Source organism: Lagenorhynchus albirostris, chromosome 9 (assembly GCF_949774975.1).
Source record: "Lagenorhynchus albirostris chromosome 9, mLagAlb1.1, whole genome shotgun sequence".
In the NCBI taxonomy this organism is placed as follows: domain Eukaryota; kingdom Metazoa; phylum Chordata; class Mammalia; order Artiodactyla; family Delphinidae; genus Lagenorhynchus; species Lagenorhynchus albirostris.
In genome coordinates, this window is record NC_083103.1 from 93,639,957 (window position 1) to 93,658,934 (window position 18,978).

General features: G+C 52.6%; 1 protein-coding gene across 1 annotated transcript in view; it reads right to left on the minus strand.

The window, feature by feature from the left end:
* DSCAML1 (DS cell adhesion molecule like 1) overlaps positions 1 to 18,978 on the minus strand; it is a 327,097-nt gene that overhangs the window by 627 nt on the left and 307,492 nt on the right. The window contains exons 20-31 of the mRNA XM_060157966.1: positions 14,251 to 14,404; positions 10,904 to 11,021; positions 10,361 to 10,524; positions 9,976 to 10,074; positions 9,040 to 9,228; positions 8,377 to 8,664; positions 6,540 to 6,695; positions 4,675 to 4,705; positions 4,408 to 4,526; positions 3,953 to 4,105; positions 3,140 to 3,334; positions 1,611 to 1,922 (exon numbers count right to left, since the gene is read on the minus strand). Of these exons, the coding sequence (XP_060013949.1) occupies positions 1,611 to 1,922; positions 3,140 to 3,334; positions 3,953 to 4,105; positions 4,408 to 4,526; positions 4,675 to 4,705; positions 6,540 to 6,695; positions 8,377 to 8,664; positions 9,040 to 9,228; positions 9,976 to 10,074; positions 10,361 to 10,524; positions 10,904 to 11,021; positions 14,251 to 14,404 (1,978 nt within the window). The remainder of the gene's footprint in view (positions 1 to 1,610; positions 1,923 to 3,139; positions 3,335 to 3,952; positions 4,106 to 4,407; positions 4,527 to 4,674; positions 4,706 to 6,539; positions 6,696 to 8,376; positions 8,665 to 9,039; positions 9,229 to 9,975; positions 10,075 to 10,360; positions 10,525 to 10,903; positions 11,022 to 14,250; positions 14,405 to 18,978) is intronic.

An 18,978-nucleotide genomic window follows, 5' to 3' on the forward strand; every position in this document is an offset into this window, starting at 1 on the left:
CTCTCTGAGCCTCAGTTTTCTTATCTATGAAATGGGGATAATCATATTTCCCTACAGGAATACTGTGAGGAGGGAATGAGATAAAGTAAGGAAAGCGCTTAGTACAGTGGCTGGCGCACGGCAATGCTCAGTAAATTGATACCCATTGTTAATTGATCACTATAGCCGATCAGCTTCAGCTGGTGAAGAGCTCATTTCTAAACAGGGATGTCCTAAGAGCTCTGGCTGTTAGAAAGCTTTTTTTTTTTTTTTTTGGCCATGTCGCGTGGCTTGCGGGATCTTAGTTCCCCGACCAGGGATCGAACCCAGGCCCACGGCAGTGAAAGCGCCAAGTCTCAACCACTGGACCGCCAGGGAATTCCCTAGAAAGCTTTTCTTTACTCCGAGGAGGAGAGGAATGTCACTCCCTGTCACTTCCCCACGTTCAGCCCGATTCTGTCCTCTGAGGACCCCCAGAACAAGGCTTTCCCCTCTTTCTCACCGCAGCCTTTCAGACATCTGAAGTCAGCTACATTTCCCCGTCCCTCTCCTTCGTCTCCTCTTCTCCAGGCAGAATGTTCCTAATTTCTTAAAGTGCCTCCTCGGGACAAGCTTCTAGGACCCTCACATGCTGATCCCTCTGCCCTGCGAGCACCCTCGCCTGTGCACGTGCCTCTCTCCCGTCCACTGTGCCAGGCACTTTCCTTAGGTCATCTCGTTTAGTCCCCACAGCCCCCTGCATAGGTTAATACCTGCCTGCATTTTGCAAGTGAGGAAACTGAGGTTCAGAGAGATTAAGTAATTTGCCCAAATTCACACAGCTACACAGGGAGGGGAAGTCATTCAGGGCTGCTCGTCTCCTAAGTCTTTGTAATTTCTGTTACCCCAGGCTCTTCTCTAGATGACCCTGAGCCCCTAGGTCAGCACGGCCACTTAGCAAGGCCAGTGCTGAGCAGACCAGATTGCCTACTTTGACAGCCTGGGCCTTGCACCCCGTGGCCCTAATGTCTGCTGGGGGGCTTCCCTGCCCCCCTCTCCCTGGTTATCCTAGACCTGCCCTGCTGACCCCAAAGGACATATGCTCTGGCCAGGCCCCTGGAGTCAGATGGTTCCCAGTCAGGCTAGGTCATTGCCCACCATGAGGTTTGGCCACCACGGGCTGAACTGCCAGGATTGCTCCTTTGGGTTTAGATTAAGTTCAAACAGTATTGAGACCAATGGCCATTGGGCAGCTGACCCCATAAGCAGTCTCTTTCCATCCTGGCATAGCTTCAGATTAAGGGAATGATCACTACTTAATGAGAACCTACTATGTGCCAGGCACGTATATCATTTCTAATGATCCTTACAACAATGCAAAGTATATGCTATCAGTTGCATTTTACAAATGAGAAAATTAAGGCCAGAGAGGTTAAAGGACTTGCCCAAGGTCACAGCAGTATTAAGAGGTTAAGCCAGGATGTGCGCCCTGATCTGCTTGCTCCCAAGTCCTTGTTCTTTGCACTACCCCCCGCCTGCCAAGGAGCCGTGCTGGGCTGGCAGGACCCAGGTGCAGTTAGGGCTAGGTCTAGCCAGGGCTCGTGGGGTTTGGGGGCAGGGGACACAGCAAGGGAGGTGGTCTGAGCGCTCACTCTTGTTGGCCCGGTGAGGGATGGGCACAGCCACATTTTTGCCCCGGTCGGCATCCTGGGGCTTGGGTGGGGAGGCGGTGAAGCGGCAGATGCCAGGCTCTGAGGGCGTGCTCATGGATGTCATGCTGTCAGCGTTCTCGTTGGTGCCTGTGGTCATCTGGTCAGAGGAGCTGTCGGAGATGAAGCATTCGGTGATCTCAAACTTGGCGTGCTGCAGTTGTTCCTCCAGCTTGGCATGCTCGTAGGCCCGGGCCAGCTCCTCGTAGGTGGAAGAGGCGCTCTCGGTGGACACCATGCTGTTCCGTCCTTTGTCTGGGGAGACGGAAGGCACAGAGTTGAGGGGAAATGAGTGGCACCCCCCATATTCATTGCAGCATTATTTACAATAGCCAAGACATGGAAGCACCTGTATGTCCATCGGTGGATGAGTAAATAAAGAATATGTGATATATATATACACACACACACACACACACACACACATGCACACACACACACACACACACACACACAAAATGAGATATTGCTCAGCCATAAAAAAGGAAATCTTGCCATTTGGGAAGATATGGATGGACCTTGAGGGCATCATGCTAAGTGAAACAAATCAGACAGAGAAAGACAAACACTGTATGATCTCACTTATATGTGGAATCTAAAAAACCCCCAACAACAACAAACAAAACCCCCAAGCTCACTGATACAGAGAATAGATTGGTGGTGGCCAAAGGTGGGGGGTGGGAGTTGGGCAAAATGGGTGAAGGTGGTCAAAAGGTACAAACTTCCGGTTATAAATGAGTCATGGGGGTGTAATGTACAGCATGATAACTATAGTTAATAACACTGTATTGAATATTTGGAAGTTGCTAAGAGAGTAGTTCTTTAAAGTTCTCATTATAAGAAAAAATATTGTAACTATACATGGTGATGGATGTTAACTAGACTTACTGTGGTGATCATTTTGCAATATATTACAAATATCAGATCATTATGATGTACACCTGAAACTAAAGGTTATACGTCAGTTATATCTCGATAAAAAATAAAGTGGGTTTATGGGGAAAGGGTGTAAATGAGATCAGACTGAGCAGTTCCCCTACCCATAAGCCCAGCAGCCATCTGAAAGCCTGACTATGGAGTGGAGCAGGCTCACAAGATCCTGCTCTCTGCCTGTGAAGGTAGTGGTGGTGGCAGAAGTGGGATATTTGATGTGCTGCCTAATGAAGGGCAGAACATCTTTCATTCTTGAAAATAAGCATCATCCTCTGAGCAACACTTAGCCTTTTCTCCAGCAAACATCATGTGTACCATTTTCTCTGTTATCTTTTGGGAGAACAAAATGAAATCCTTGACCAAGCAGAGCTCTGCTAGGTCAAGGGTTTTTGTCATAGCCACACAGTGAGTCAGTGACCAGCTGGAAATGAAACTGACCTGTGCCTTGGACTCCAACAGCTGGGAAAACCAAAGGTGGAGATGGATAATGGGGGAGCTGGAGGACAGTGAGCAGAATGAAGGCAGGTCCTTGGGCTTACCTGTGTCCTGGGAGAGGCTCGCACTGTAGCTGTCACTCTCGGTGACAGTGACACCATGCTGGGAGCCCACAGTGCGCCAGTCGGAGGTGAGGGTGCGGGCGGGTGTGGAGGCCTGGCACTTGGTCAGAGTCCACTGGCTTGAGTACCGGTTCCGGGTGCTGTGGGCTGACTTTATATTCTTCCTGGACACTGGATCTGCACAGAGGAAGCAAGAGCTAGTACCCTCCAGCTGCAGGCATTCAGGCTTGGACAGCTGGCATTTACCAGAAAGGGCAGCAGGAGCAAGGGAGGAGGCAGAAGCAGCCACAGAAGCTCCCCTGGGAAAGCTGAGTGAGCTGCCTTTCCTGACCACAGAGCTATCTGTGGAGAAGGAGAGCGGCAGTGTCGGGCACTGGGCGGCGTCCTAGTCCTCCCCGGCCACCCTGTCTTTTCCTTCAGCCTGGGAAGAATGTCACCTCATCTCCTGCTGCCTCATGACTGTCCATTCATTCCCTACAGTGCTGGATGTATTCTATGCTTATGTCCAGAGTCACAGTGGAAGATGCAGAAGGCCCTTGGAGAGAAAGAACAACTAACCCTCTCAAAACTTCTAGGTAAGGAAACTGAGGCCCAGAGAGATAAGGTTAGTGACATGCCCAAGGCCATAGCTAGTGAGTCTATAATCAAGGTCTCTAGACTCTAATTCCAGTGCTCTTTCCCTTCTTCCATAGTGCTCCTCCCTCCTTTTTTTTTAAAAAATGTCACCTTTGTCTTATGCTGTGCCCACGAAACCCCATGTGGGAGGAGGGCTGTCTCCCCAGGGATAATGCATACTGGTGCCTGGCCGGATGTCAGACATGTCGATGAGGGGTCCTGTGCTCTGGATGAGGGCTGGGTGGTGCAAGGAGACACCGGTGCAGAAACTCTGAGGGTTGACAGCTTGGCTGAACTCAGCATCGGTCACAGGGATGGTGGCCTTGTCATCTCCTGGGGGAAGAAGTGCAATCAGCAGCAGTCCTTCCCTTTGGGCACCATCTTTGCTCCCCAAATTTCTCTTTGTCTTTATCCAGCAATGAAACCAAGAAAGGTCAGGTCAAGTCTTCCCATCAACGGAGGAGGAAACCTAGTCCTTGAGAGAAGCTGCAGCGAGTTCTTAGGTTGTTGAGTTGTTGACGGGGCTGCTTCTGGAACCCTGGGCACTGTGTGAGGACTGGTGGTTGCCCTTCGTGGGATGTGGCCTGGGGAAGCACACTCAGCAGGACAGAGAGCTCATGGCACCTGTCACTCACCCAGCTGCTTGATGCCCTCCTTGTCCTCGATGAGTAGCTGGACCCTGGGGATGTCAATGTGTAGCCGTGGGCCCTGGGGTGGCCCCTTCACGGGGGTGTCAAAGCTTCGGTTGTTCTTGCTGTGGAGAGAAGGGTTGGAGGAGGGTGACTCAGCAGTCATAACGGGTTGGGGGAGGGGTTTTGCAGGACAGTGGGGTCTTAGAAACCTGTACCCTGAAGGGAGGAAGGGGGAGGGGAGGAGAGAGGAAGCAGCTATGTGACACCCACCTTATTAACATTTCTGCCAAACTCTTTGCATCTGCAAAACAGTAGAGAGAGGGGACTGAGTGAGAATGGAGTCTGAGAAGGACGAGAATTGGAAGAGGCATGGGGAACAAGGTGGGAGAACTTCCTAAAATGCGGCCAGGGCTTGTCTCCTGGGAAGAAATATAAGGAGTTCTGAGACAGTCCAAAACATAAGGTCTCACTGCTCCCACTTCAGGATTTGGCTCAGTTCTGCTTTCCTTTCCTCAGATTTTTATCTAATAGGGAGATCCTCCCCAAAGCAAAGGGTATGTAAAGTGCTCCATCAGCTTCCTGAATCAACTCTAATCAAACAAAACATCATAGCAGTCTGGAAATGGGCATCAGTGGTAGGTCTATCCTCAGTTATCTGTTGGGGAGAGGAGAGAGTGGGGAATGAAGTAGAGGGGGTCAATGGGTATCTCCAGATGACATCAACCAAGAAGTTTCATTTCCTTCTCTAGGACATCTGTCCCAAAAAAGTCCATGGATGGATTTGAGGGTCACTGCTTTGTCTCAGAGGAGCCTTGAATAGGTTCAGGACTGTCAGGTTAGGAATTGATAAGAGAGGAGAAGCAAAGGACCCAGGTAATCCACTAGACCTCTGATAACTGAGAATGATCTGTTAGATCAAATCTAGCTTCATGAACGAATTCAACCATCTATCTACCCACTCATCCATCCATTCATTATTGATCTCTCCACCTGTCAATCCATCCCACCCATACATCATGCATTCATTCAACTACCCATCCATCCAGCCAGCCAGCCAGCCAGCCATCCACTGATCCAACCATTCCTCCATTCAACCATCAACCCATCCAACCATCTAATCATCTGTACAACCATCTGTTCAACCATTCACCTAATTATCCATTCATCTATTCAACCATTCATCCAATCATCCATTCATACAACCATCTATCCATCTTATCATCCATCTGTCCATCCAAGTATCCACCCATCCATCCATCCATCCATCCATCCTTCCATTGATCCAGCCAACTATCGATTCAACTATCAATCGATCAACCATCCAATCTTCCATCCATCCATCCAACCATCCATCCATTTAACAACCATTAACCACCCACTGAACCATCCTTTCTTCTACCCAACTCCTAAACAAACACCCTAGGCAGCCTTAGTCATTCCCTCTTCTGTGCTATTATTGTGCCTTGGCTGTGAATTCTATAAGGGCATGGGCTGTTCCTTCTTCATTCATCTTTACACCTCCAATGTCTGGCAGTATCTACAATACAGCAGATACTCAATAAATGTTTTCCAGATGTGTGAACAGACATTTATTAAGCAACTAGTGGGTCCTGGGGAAATCAAGGTAAATCAGACCCATTCATGCCAGACTATGGTAGCAGGTGTTGGGACAGGGGATGATATTAAAAATATTTAGCGCCTGACAAGGCATAGAAACAGCTCAGTCAAACCAGAGCAAAGTCCTAGAGGCCACTTGGAGGTCTACTCTTTAGTGGCTGGGTCCTAGGAAAGTCTCGGGGATCCTATATGAGAGAATGGAGCACCCAGGGTAGAAGGGAGCAACATCTATTTACCAATCAACATGGAAATGTTTAAATATTTTAACAAGCAATATGGTTTTACCACTGTGTCCCTCTAAAAGTCAGCCCTGGTGAGGGCAGGCACAAAGTCCTGGGGGCATAGAGGAGGAAGCAGTGAACAACTAAGGGGTTTCAGAAGGCTGGAGTGGCAGCTCTCCCTTCAAGGGGACACGGGCACTCTCCCTTGTCCAGATGGTGCTGTGAGCCAGTGGAAAGTGGCCAGCGTGGCTGAGGGTCAGCACTCCCTCCCAGGAAGCCCATAGGAAACTCGCCCACCTCGGAGTCGCTTCAGCCGCTTCTCTTTCCTCTTCTTGCGAACGATGAAGAGCAGTGCCACCCCCAGGGTGGCCAGGATGACCGGGCAGCCAATGGTGAACAGCTTCTTCACATCGTCCCCCTCGCCTTGTGCAGACTTGATGGGCGGGATGGTGCCTGAACAGGGGTGAAGAAGGGAGTCAGTTGTCCCTTATGAGTTGAGTGTTATGCAGAGTCTCATGGGCAAGGTAGCCCTTGGACCTCCTTTGCTGCCTTTGGTCTCACTCTGATCCCTACTTCCTGGTGCAGAGCCCCAACTCTCCCCTCTGCTCCCCCTAATTCTGGTCCCATCAGGACAGCCATGAACAGTTGTGTAGTTTTTATACTGCATATGATTTTAATGACTTCCTTTTAGAATTTTCCTAAAGTCTCTCAGAGATAGTCTACTCTGCTTGTTGGAGTTCAGTGTTCATTTCTAGAATGCTGAACTTAGATTCCCACATCCAGCTGGTAAGGTGGAGGGGGATGGTGAGGACCGTAGGAGAGAAAAGTCAGGGAAGTGGGATCGCGTGCTCTCTTCCCCAGATGGAGGCAAAAGCCACTAAACACCCTGCATTCTCTCCCTGCTTCCCATCCCGTGGGCGAAATCTGCTAACCTTGGGGGCTGCAAGGAGGCAATGTTGAGTTCTCCTGCTGACATAGCCTTCTGCCAAGCCCCGAGGCTTGCTTGTTTCAAAACCTCACTTAAGAGTCATCTCCTTCATGAAGCCTTCCTTGTTTGAGCCCATCCCCTTCCGATACCACTTTTATTCTGTTTCCTTAACACATAGGTAGACTCAATTTAGCTTGTGACAGCTGGTCCCTATGAATTCAGCCGTCTATGTGCTTAACTGCATGTGTGTGCATGAGTGTGAGGTACCCCTATGTGGCAGATACCAGTTAGTACTCACCAAACATCCGTGTGCTCATCTACATTCCCCAGACTTCCTGGCAGTTAGGTTAGAGCCATGTTACTAGTTCTGGACAACAGAGTGCGACTAGAAATGATGAGTATCACCTCCTGGCCAGGGCAGTTAGGAACTGCTGTTTCTTTTTTCTCCCTCTCTTGTTGGTGACCACGGAAGCTACATGTTCAAGATGGCATAGCTAAAGATGGTGGCCAGCCAACCCTCACAAGGTGTTATGAGAGCGAGAAACAAATCTTTATTGGATCAAGCCATGAAGCTTTTAGTGTGTACTTGTTACTGCAGCACAGGCTACCCTGTCTTGGCTAATGTACCATCTGAGCAGAGGGTTCTTATAGGGCAGGACCGCAACTGCATCTTTACCTCCCTCTCATCTCTCTTTTTTTTTTTTTTTGCAGTACGCGGGCCTCTCACTGTTGTGGCCTCTCCCGCTGCGGAGCACAGGCTCCGGACGCGCAGGCCCAGCGGCCATGGCTCACGGGCCCAGCCGCTCCGCGGCATGTGGGATCTTCCCGGACCGGGGCACAAACCCGTGTCCCCTGCATCGGCAGGCGGACCCTCAACCACTGAACCACCAGGGAAGCTCCCTCTCATCTCTTTGAAGCAATGGAGAGCAAGGGTTGCACCTTCCAGGGCCCTCTGTCTTTAGCGTTACTGACCTGCTTGTCTGCCTATCCATGTGTGTTGGTCACAGGTATATCTACCCACTTACCTGTCTACCCGTCTGCTGTTCCTTGGCCTGTCCTTTGCTTGCTTCTTCACCTGTCCGCCTTTGTCCCTGACTATAGTCCTGCCTCTTTTCTATTTGCGTGCCCATCTCTTTACATGTCTGCCTCTCTGCCAGCTTCCCTGGCAGCACCTTGCTCCAGCCCTGCCCACCCTTTCCGACTCACTGCCATCGTAGTCCAGGGTGGCGAACTGGGCGGTCTCGTTGCCGCAGCCAGCGCTGTTGCAAGCCCTCATGCGCAGCTCGTACCACGTGGCCTCTCGCAGCTCGGTCAGAAACACCTCCCCGGACCTGTTGGCGCGCAGGCCCTGCCAGGCCCAGGTGCCCTTGGGCCGGTACTCCAGCACGATGGCTGTGATGGGGCAGCCCCCATTGCTCCAGCCCTGCAGGTTAAGCCGAGCGTGTGTGGAGTTGATGTGGGTGAAGAGGTGCTGCTCTTTGCTGAAGGAGGGCTCTGGGGGGCCAGAGGGAGAGAGAGGTTAGAGAGACTGGGAAAGAGTTCCCGGGGCAGCGGGGACCACGGTGGCTCCGGGGCATCGGTGGGAGGCGCAGATGGGAGTAGGGATCCTCCAGAGGGGGAGGAAGAAGAGGAGGGAGCGAAGGACAAGGAGAGAAGGGCCTGGCCAAGGAGGAAGACACATGCAGGAAAGAGGAAGAGGTGAGCCACCCATCTGCCATCCCACCGCAGGGAAGCGGGGCCAGTTTCTGCTACCGTGACTCATCCGATGCTGCGGTGATGGGAACTAGGTGGAGTCTCCCCTCGAGTCTCCATGCTCCCCTGGGCCCTCCTTCCCTACCCCAGAAGCCTTCCACCCGCCCCGGGCCTTACCCCGCCCGTGGGTCTTGGCCTCGATGATCTCACTGATGCGCCCGGAGCCCACGCTGTTCTTGGCCGCCAGCTTCACCTTGTACCAGGTGCCACACTTGAGGCTGTCCAGCCTGAAGGACCGCTCGCTCGAGCTGACGAACACATCCTTCCACTCCTCGCTGTTGTCCACCGAGTACTGCAGCACGAAGCCTGCCCGGGAGGTTTGCCTGGCTCAGGTCGGGCAGGGCGGGGCCTGGGGTACCCCAACAGGCATCATGGGGCTGGGCGCCGCAGGGGGCAGGGGGTGCTTTGGCCACTGGGAGGGGGTGGATGCAAATTCGATGCAAAACGGAAAGGCCCTTGGGTGAGTCGTAGGGCTCTCTCCTGTCAGCGCTTGTGTTAGGGTTGAGAAGCCAAGGTGGGGAGGGGAGCAGAAACCGGAGCTGTGAGGCTTACATGGGGTCCTGTTTAGACCCTGCTTCTCCATATTTAGTCCCCTGGCCCCGAAGCATCAGCACCACTTGGGAGCTTGTTAGACATGCAAATTCTCAGCCTCCGCTCCAGACCCCCTGAACCAGAATCTGTGCTCTGACAAGATCCCCTGGTGATTCACATGCATGTTTAAGGTGGAGAGGCACTACCTAGAACATTCGTCTACTGTTACAGATGTGGAAACTAAGACCCGGAGAAGAAGACAGGCTTCCCAAGAAAACAGACTGCCTCAGGCTCGCACAGCTCACCAGTGGCAAGGAGGGTGGGTGTTGGAAAGTCCAGACGTCTAGGCTGGTATATTTTCCAGGGCACTTGGGTAACTTCCCTGGGGTCTGAATCACCCCTCCCCCATGATTTCCCAAGCATTATGAGGACAAGCAGGGGGAGTGAGCGAAGCCCTTCCTCTGCCCCTGGGCCCAGAATTCCTTCCCCTGCCTCCCCCCTCCTCATCCAGACCCCTCTCACCTCGGATGGAGCTGCCCCCATTGTCACCTGGAATCCAGGTCAGGGTGATGGACGAAGCGGAGGTTTTGGAGACAGTTAGGCGGGGTTGGTCCGGGGGAACTGTGAGGGGAGAGCCACCAGCCCGCACCACAGGGTTAATCTCTGACATTGGGGTGGGTTGAGGGCGAGGGGCTGGCTGTCCCACCCTCTCGGTGCCACCCTCACACTTGCTCATTCTCCTCTCTAGCCCTCCTGCCCCCGCTTCCACGGGGACCCTCTGATCCACCAAGGGTCTGTCTCCCCAGTCGCGGGTCTTCTTCTTCCGTTCGACAACCCTCTCCCTCACGCGATGGAATTCCTCCATCCCTGTCGGCACCGGAGCCCCACCCGCCTCGCAGCGTCTCACCTTGCACCAGAAGGTTGACGATGATGGTGTCGAAGCCCCCAGTGTTGGTGGCTGTGCAGGTGTAGTAGCCCGAGTCCTCAGCCTTCACTGCACGCAGTAGCAACGTGCCATTGGTGTGGATGAGCCAGTGCCCATCCATGGACACGGGGATGGCCGAGTCTTCGCTGCGGGGGTGGGGGATGGGTTATAGCAGGCATCCCCTCCTCCGGGGGCCTCCCCCAGGTCTGCAGGCAGTTGGAGCTGGGAGCAGTAGGGGGCTGGCTCGGGGACCCTGGATTCTTGGGCTGTTACTCAGTGCTTCCCGGGCATATCCAGGAATCTTGGCCTCTTCCATCACCCAGGGAAGGGAGATCCTTGGCAGCCAACAGAGGGGAGCCAGGGAGGTCAGGCCTGTGTGTGAGAGTGGTAGCCGTGTACCTGGCTGGGCCCCTGCAGGGCTGGAGGTGACTGAGTCACTGGAAGGGAGGGACATTGGTTCTCTTCATGGCTTTCTGCTGTGCCCATCCCTGGGGGTCACCTATCCCTGCGGGGTCCCGCACACACCTGTCCTTGGTCCACTTCACGGCAGGGGCTGGGTCTCCCACCGAATTGCAAGGCAGCCGGACGTCTCTCATCCAGGGTGTTGTCACAGTGCCCCCAAAGGATATGATCTTTGCTGGGGCTACAGGAAGGACAGGATGAGAGACACCCCACTTTTACCACCAGCACCGCACTGGCTCCCCTTTCTCAGGGCTCCTGAATTTACAATTCAAGTCCTCTTTCCCCTACCTGACCGCTACCTCGGGCTTGGGGTGTGGGGAGAGTCCAGGAAATTTCAGATGCGAGTCATTGATACGACAAGCGTTTATCAAATACCTGTTTGGGCCAGGTATCACAGGAGGCTCTGAGGGGCCACAAAATGAATCAGATCTATTCCCTGTCCTCAAGTTGCTTGCCATCCAAGAGGGAGGAAGATACTTAAAAAAATCATTAGGGTGAAGAATACTACGGTAGGGGTAGAGACAAGTAACCCTAGGAGCAGAAAGAAGGAGGAATGAACTCTGGCAATGCAGTGGTGGTGGAGGCGAAGGCCAGGGGCGGCTTCTGGAATTGGCAGCTTTGACTTGAAACTTGAAGGCTAAGAAGGAATTCACCACACAGAGAAGGAAAGGCATGTCGGAAGGGGGAACGGCACTGAGTAGAGGCACGGGGGCCTGAAACACACGATGGGTGGGAGGATCCTTTGGGGCGACCAAAGCCCAGGGTGAGTGAAGAGGGGGCAGCAGAGCCGGGGCCAGAGCGGTGAGCAGGAGGCAGGAGGAGAGCGAGCAGGGCTCTGCTGCCCCCTCAAGGAGGCTGGGCTTCCCCTTGAGGTCACGAGGAGGCTTACAAGTAAGTAGTGGTATGTTCAAAGCAGAGTTTTAGATAAATCCCTGGCTGCTTGCAGAGGATGGTTTGGTGGAGGTGATCTTTTTTTTTTTTTCCTGCGGTACGCGGGCCTCTCACTGTGTGGCCTCTCCCGCTGCGGAGCACAGGCTCCGGACGCGCAGGCTCAGCGGCCATGGCTCACGGCCCCAGCTGCTCCACGGCATGTGGGATCCTCCCGGACCGGGGCACGAACCCGTGTCTCCTGCATCGGCAGGCGGACTCTCAACCACTGCGCCACCAGGGAAGCCCATGGTGGAGGTGATCTCGCAGGATGAAGACCAGGGACAAGACAGTGGCTGGAGTGCAGGCGAGAGGTGATACCGGGTGGTGGAGAACAGACTAGGGGCTCAAGGGAAGACATGCCAGGACGTGGAGTCTCCCTAGTTTGGGAGGTGAGAGTGACTTCCAGGATCCCAACTGGGCCAACCAGATGGGTGCTGGTGCCCTCGTGGAGTTGAGGCCCACAGGAGGAGGAGCAGGGTAGGTGGGAGAGCCGGGAAGATTCTGCTCATGCTAAACCTGGGGGACGCCCATGGGGGTAGCTGGGAAGCAGGTGGATATAAATGTTTTGGAGCATGAGAGAGATGACCGGACCGCACTGATGTGCGCTCAGCAGCAGACTGACTGAGGTCACCAGGAGGGGGACTGCAGATTGACAGAGGAGTGGCAGAGCCCTGGGGTCCCCAACATGCAGGCGCAGAGGAGGAAGGCATGTCCCCCAGGAGACAGGAGCACCCTGAGGACCCTGACGCACAGGCGGCATCACGGAAAGCAAAGGGAGGCAGAGATGCCAAGGGCCCAGCGAGAAGGTAGCCGTGTCGGGCACCCTGGAGATCTCCAGGCCCAGGGCTGAAAGTGTTAAATTAACCAAGCAACCACGTGCTTCGGGGGGACACAGTCAGCCCCACTGAGCCACGGGACCCTTCTTGGGGAGAGGGAAGATGTAAGGTGGCTGAGGAAGCAATGCTTAGAGGTTTGGGTGCAGGGAATGGAGGTTCCTCTCCTCTGAGGGTAGCTGCCTGGGGAGGACCGCCGGGGGCCAGAAAGACGTGGACTGGACAGAGGGGCCCAGCGAAGACAGCCTCCATGGCGGGCAGAGAGAAGTGTTGGGGGCCTCAGGGATGGCACCAGGGGCTCTAGAGATCCCGTTCTAGACCCAGTTCTGCCCTGTGGCTGGGACTGGCTCCTGTCCCTCCACCTCCCAGGGCTGCTGTGAGGACAGAAGTGCGTGATGTCCACATTCGAAGAAGTACAAAGCCCTCTGGGAACATGTTCCATTTGATTTCCACAGGGGAAGGGGCCAGCCTTCAGCCACGCTCTGGGCCAGTGTCAGCTGTCCTGGGAGGATCGGAGGCCTGGGCCCCTTCCCTCCTGGAGGAGACAAGTCCAGAAGAAGGGCTGGGTAGCCCCTCTGGGAGGAGGGGCCAGGGGAGGTTAGACACCTGAGGCCGTGTGGAAAGAGCTCTGACTTGGAGCCAGAAAAGCTAGCCCACCACTCTCAGCTGTCTTTGCAGACCGTGCCACCCCAGCCTCAGAGTGTCCACTGGAAAATGGGATGACAGCCCCCGCTGGCAGGGCAGCTGCGGGCCCTCCGTTCAGTGCCCGCTGACCCTGACCCTGAGTCCAGGGAGGGCAGGCGCCTCTCGGGTCTCAGCCAAAGGAAGCTGGTCACCCCTGGAGGGCGGCTGGGCTGAGGCAGGCGCCAACCACCCGAGCCCTGGTCCTGGGGCCCCAGGGCTACAGCGACAGGTGGCTGTGGGACGAGGGAGGGCCCAGGGAAGCCCAGGGTCAGAGTAGAGGCTGGAAGTCTCGGGCCTGTGTGGCTAAGTCCCATGCCCCAGGGTTAGCGCAGGGCAGGCGGCCCGGCAGCTCCGCGAGGTGGCCTCTGTCTCGATCTTGGGCTGAGGCCTCAGAACTGTCATTCCCTGTGAAGTGGGGGTACACGTGCCCCCATGCCACACTTATGCCCAGGCCAGGGGTTCAGCGGGGCACCCCCAAGAGTAGACATGGTCTTATTCACCCTGCGTGCCCCATCTCGCCCACAGTCTCCTTCGGCATGCCCCCTGTAAATGTCTGTTTGCTGAACGAACCACCGATCAGTGGGGTCACCCCTGCCTGAGGTGTCCCGGCTTTGGAAGGAGGGGGCCGTCTTGGCAGCTCTCTGCGCCATGGAAGCGGTGTACCCCACCTCAGTCCCCTCTGGAGGAGCTGAGCTGGGCTGGAGTTGGGAGCTGGGGACCAGGGTGCATTACGCCCAGCGCCCCTGGCTAGCGGTGCTGCCTCGAGCCTGTTGTGAGGCTTTCTGGGAGTCAGGGGGCAGCAGAGGCCCAGTCTTGGTGCGTGCAGGAGGGAGGCGGGCGGCCGGCCAGCCCCTTACAGCCAGGTCACCGACAGGGTGGAGGGAAGACATCCCCTCCCGGGGGAGAACCGGAATTCTAGGCGGGGGCGGCTTCTGCCCTCTGCCGCAGTCCCAGGCTGCTCACCCTTGCCAGCAGGCTCGATGGTCACCTTCTCGCTGCCGTTGCCCCGGCCGGCAGAGGTGACAGCAGCCACCCACAGCAGGTATTGCTGTCCTCGGTTTAGGTGGGCGATCCGGTAGAAGAGCTGCTCCGGACTCGTCTCATACTCGCTGGGAGCCTGCGGGGCAGAGGGCAGAGGCGAACGCATGCTGAGACCCAAGTCCTCTGGGCCTCCACCTCCGCCTCCAGCCTTGCTGGGGGCCCTGGGCTCAGAGGAGGTGATGGCCGGGTTGGGGGCCCGGGAGGCAGGATCCTGCCTAGTCTGCCCTTTCTGGTTTTGGAGCCACAGTGAACAGAGTTCGCCCTGGACTTGGCACGGGGCTCGGCCCTGGGAGCTGACGGGCCTGCTCTGGTGTGTTGCTGGGTCAGCCTCAGTTTACCTCTTGGACTGATCTAGGCGCTGGCCACTGTGGCTCCAGGCCAGGAAATGTGAGTATTCTGAGTGAGAGATGGAGGAGAAGGGAGAAGCGGGGAGGGAGGGTCTCAGGGAAACCCTGAGTAATGGGAGTCTCTGGGAAGAAGCTGAATTACTACATTTGCCTTATTAGGGCTGTAGACAGGCTCCCCCAGCCTGTCCCCACTCAAAGCCACCTCCCAGCCCTGCTGTCTAATTACTGCTCCTTCATTCCTCCCCCCTCCCCCCCACCTCTGGGGGAGGAAGGGGTGGGAGAGGGAACTAAGAAACCTTCAGGGGGCGGTACTTTATTAATGATGATTAGTGGTATAGATCACCATATATATATTTGTAGGTTATATAAATCTATAAAATTTTTTTAACCAAATGACAGTTTTGACAAGTTGCCAACAAAACAATATCGGATCCCAGTGGTTTTACCAGTTGCTTTGATGAAAAGATTACGTTGTCTTGGAAACCAGAAGCTCAGATATTGAAATGAATTTGAGAAGGAGCTTTTGATAAGCGCTAGTTTGCAGACCTCCTGTCAGCCCCTTCCCTGGTGCAGGCGGGATGGGGCTGACTTTCATTTTATTTTATTTTTTGGTCAGCTGTGGGGATGGGAAAGCAGGACAGCACCAGGGCCTCTTTGACATCAGGGAGGAAGTCTAGGGAGGGGGAGCAGCCCCGGAACAGATGGGGGGCCCCCAAGGCCAGAGGGAGCTAATAATTAGTTATCTCTGCAGTCACGGGATCCTGCACACACACGCCTACATGCACACGCTCACACGCACACGGACATGTAGACACATTCACGCACGTGCTGAGGGACAGACCTCCAGACAGATATGGGGTCACAGAAGGACATTCTCTGTCCGCCACGGGAGGGCTGAGGGGCCCAGTGACTTACAATAGGAGAAAACATCCTTTTTGATGTCTGCAGGGAGACTGTCTGCAGGGAGATGTCTGCAGGGAGATGGTCGGGAGAAGGTACAGGCATCCCCACAACACACACAGAGCTCCCTGGCAAACTCCTCCTCCTGCCTCCCCTGTGGAGATCTGGCCTTGAATCCAGGAGGTCCCTGAAAGCCACCCTGAGCCCTAGTAGTTGGGAAGTCCTCTCAGGCTGCAGCACTGGGGGACCGTGTGGGTATCTGCAGGTCATATCTGAGCACGAGGCAGGGCAGGGCAGTGGCTTTGATACCTGCTTGCCTCACTTGCTATATGATCCACAGTGTCTCCCATGGTTTCTGGGGCTTCAGTTTTCTCTCCTGCACACTGAGAAAGCAATACAGCTCGGCCTACCCTGTGTGGTTACAGTGAGGCACATATGAGGCAAGGGGTGTGCAAGTCTTTCGTAAAAGGGGAAATGGTCTTCTCCCGGCACATTTTTCTGTGAGGGTGGAGGTGTGTGTGTGTATGCATGTGTAGAGAAAAGTTGAGTGTACTTGCTTGTGTGTGTCAGTGTGTACCTGAATGTACATTTGTGTCTACACAGGGCAGGAATGCTTTGGCTTCCCCCTGAAGGCATTAGCATATTACCCAGATCCTGGGTGCCTTCTTTTAACCTGGATTCCCCAAGAATGTCCTGAAATCTCTTTCAGAAATACACAACTCTACTCCCAAATAAAGTCCCAGTGAATCAAAGGTTAAAAAAAGGTAAAACTATGAAAGAAGAAACTATAGGTTAATATTGATCTGTCCTAATAACAAAAATAAAGGCAAAAATCAAAAATGATTTATAAATTTAAATTATACAAAAAGAAAACCTATGGTATAATAAAAACTAGAATCAAAGGCAAGCAAATACTTGAAACATATATGATCAAAAATGGTTATTATCCTTAATATGTAAAGAGCACTTACAAATCAATAAGAAGAAAACCACGATACACCCAAATAAAAAATGGACAAAGGACATGAATTGACAATTACCCAAAGATGAAAAAAACTGCCAGAAAACACATAGCACTAATCAACCTAACTAGTAATCCAAGAAATATAACTTAAAACAAGACCGCTTTTTAAAAAAATCCCAACTGTCAAAAAAAGAAAAATATATAACACCTTGGATTAGTATGGGCACAAGGAAGAAGTATATACTACTTATAATGCTGTATAAGAAGTATAAATTGGTGCAAAATTTCTGAAGAGTAATTTGCAAACGTGTATGCAAACCTTAAGAATATTCATACTCTTCGTGACCCAGGAATTCCTATAGAAATTTAACCTAAGAAAAAAATAAAACGTGTACATAAAAACTTTTATGAAGAACTCTCAATGAAATATTATAATGGTGAAAAATTAAAAACATTAAATATAGAATAATTGGGGGACTGGCTAAATAGGTTATGTACATACAGATAATATTTTAAAAGAATACTTGATGTCATGGGAATTCCCTGGTGGTAAAGTGGTTAGGATCTGCATTCTCACTGCCAAGGGCCTGGGTTCAATCCCTGGTCGGGGAACTAAAATCCCACAAGCCAAAAAAAAAAAAAAAAAGAATATTCGATGGTGTGGCAAAGTCTCTTCATATGTTACATGAAAAATGCAGATTATATCAATTGTGTAAAATTTTATTTTAATTTTGTAAAAAAACCAAAACAAAACCATGGTATACGTACAGATCAAAGACTGGAAGATTATATACCAAAATGTTGCCAATGTTTATCTTTAGGGAATGAGAGTACAAGTAATTTTTACTTTCCTCTCTATATTTTATATATTTACAGAATTTTCTACAATAAAATTGTATTATTTTGATAATCAGAGAAAAACAACAAGTGTATTAAATTGTTTGGTAAAATTTCTAACAGGACTCAATGCAGCTCTGGCCAGCCCTAGGGTGTAATTCCTGGGATCCTGCACCATATGTAGTTTCCCTCATCTATTCTGAGGATTCCGCACACACAAGTTCATACACTCCAGTATGTACACACACAGACTCACGTGCATTTGCCTCTCACCCCACACTCACTCCCACAGTCTTGTACCATCACACGTCCACGAGTGTGCCCTCACTCCTGGAGCTCTTTCATAAATGAATTTGTGATGCAGTTGTTTGGAATCTGGAATATATTTCTGCAAAGCAATCATATTACACAATCACACATGGTGGTTAGGTCCCCTGGTCCCTCGTTCAGCCCAGTCCCTGCCTTGCAACATGGCTGAACTGCAGTTCTCATCTCACTAGCACACCTGCCCCACCCACCATGTGACAATGTCTGATGGGAAATCTCCCCAGGAGAGAGGAGGTTCCTCCATGCTCGGGGCATGAAGAGGAAGGAGGGAGGGTCCCCAGGTCTCCAGCAGCAGGAGGAGGGCATGGGGACCAGGCACTCTGCTCCGGAGCCTGGGACATGTGTCCCCAGCCAGTTGATTGGGCATCCTGGAGCCTGAGTTAATGAGGAGGCTGCGTTTCCAGATACCAATCCCTTTGAAAGACTTCATTATCAGAGGAAGTAATGACCATACAAACCCAAGTTGGAGAATGAGTTCCCACCCTCTCATCAACTTATGAAGGGAAACTTGCCCAATGTCTAAGGCTTTACAATTGCCAGGCTGCTAGGATTCATTCATCAAACACGTATTCTGTGACGATGATGTTCCAGGCACCATGTTCCACAGCTGGGGACCCAAAGATGAATAGATAGATGCTGCCCTTGTCCTCACAGGGCCCCTCAGACCAGTACGGGAGACAGGTGAGTGAGCAGCTAACTGTCAGCGAATGCATTCAGCTAGAGGATGAAGAACACGCCATGGGCGGTAGGATCAGCGGGGGCAGAGGGCTGGGGGGTGAAAGGCAGAGCGGCTGTCCAGACGGTGACAAGCCGAGTGTAACAAGAGCCTAGGACGTGTGTGTGTGGGAGGGGCAGGAGGAGGGGGCAAAAGGGGCAGAAGACGTGGCTGAAGATGTTGATTGGAAAATTGGTACAACCCCCCAACAATGGCAGGGTGTTCTCAACCTAACACCTGCAGACCCCGTGATCCAGCAGTTCCTCTCATAGGCCCAACAGGAACGCATACACAAGAGCACCAAGAGGCACGGACAAGAGTTTTCACAGCAGCACCATCTGTAATAGCTCCAAACGGAAAACTACCCAAATGCCTATCAACGGATAACACAATGGATAAATAAATTGTGATACACACACGTAATTGAAAACTATACAGAAGTGCCAGTGAGCGATCTCTAACCACACAGAACAATATGGATGAAATTCACAAACTCAAAATAATGTTGGGTCAAAGAAGCTAGGCAAATGGTGTGTGTGTGTGTGTGTGTGTGTGTGTGT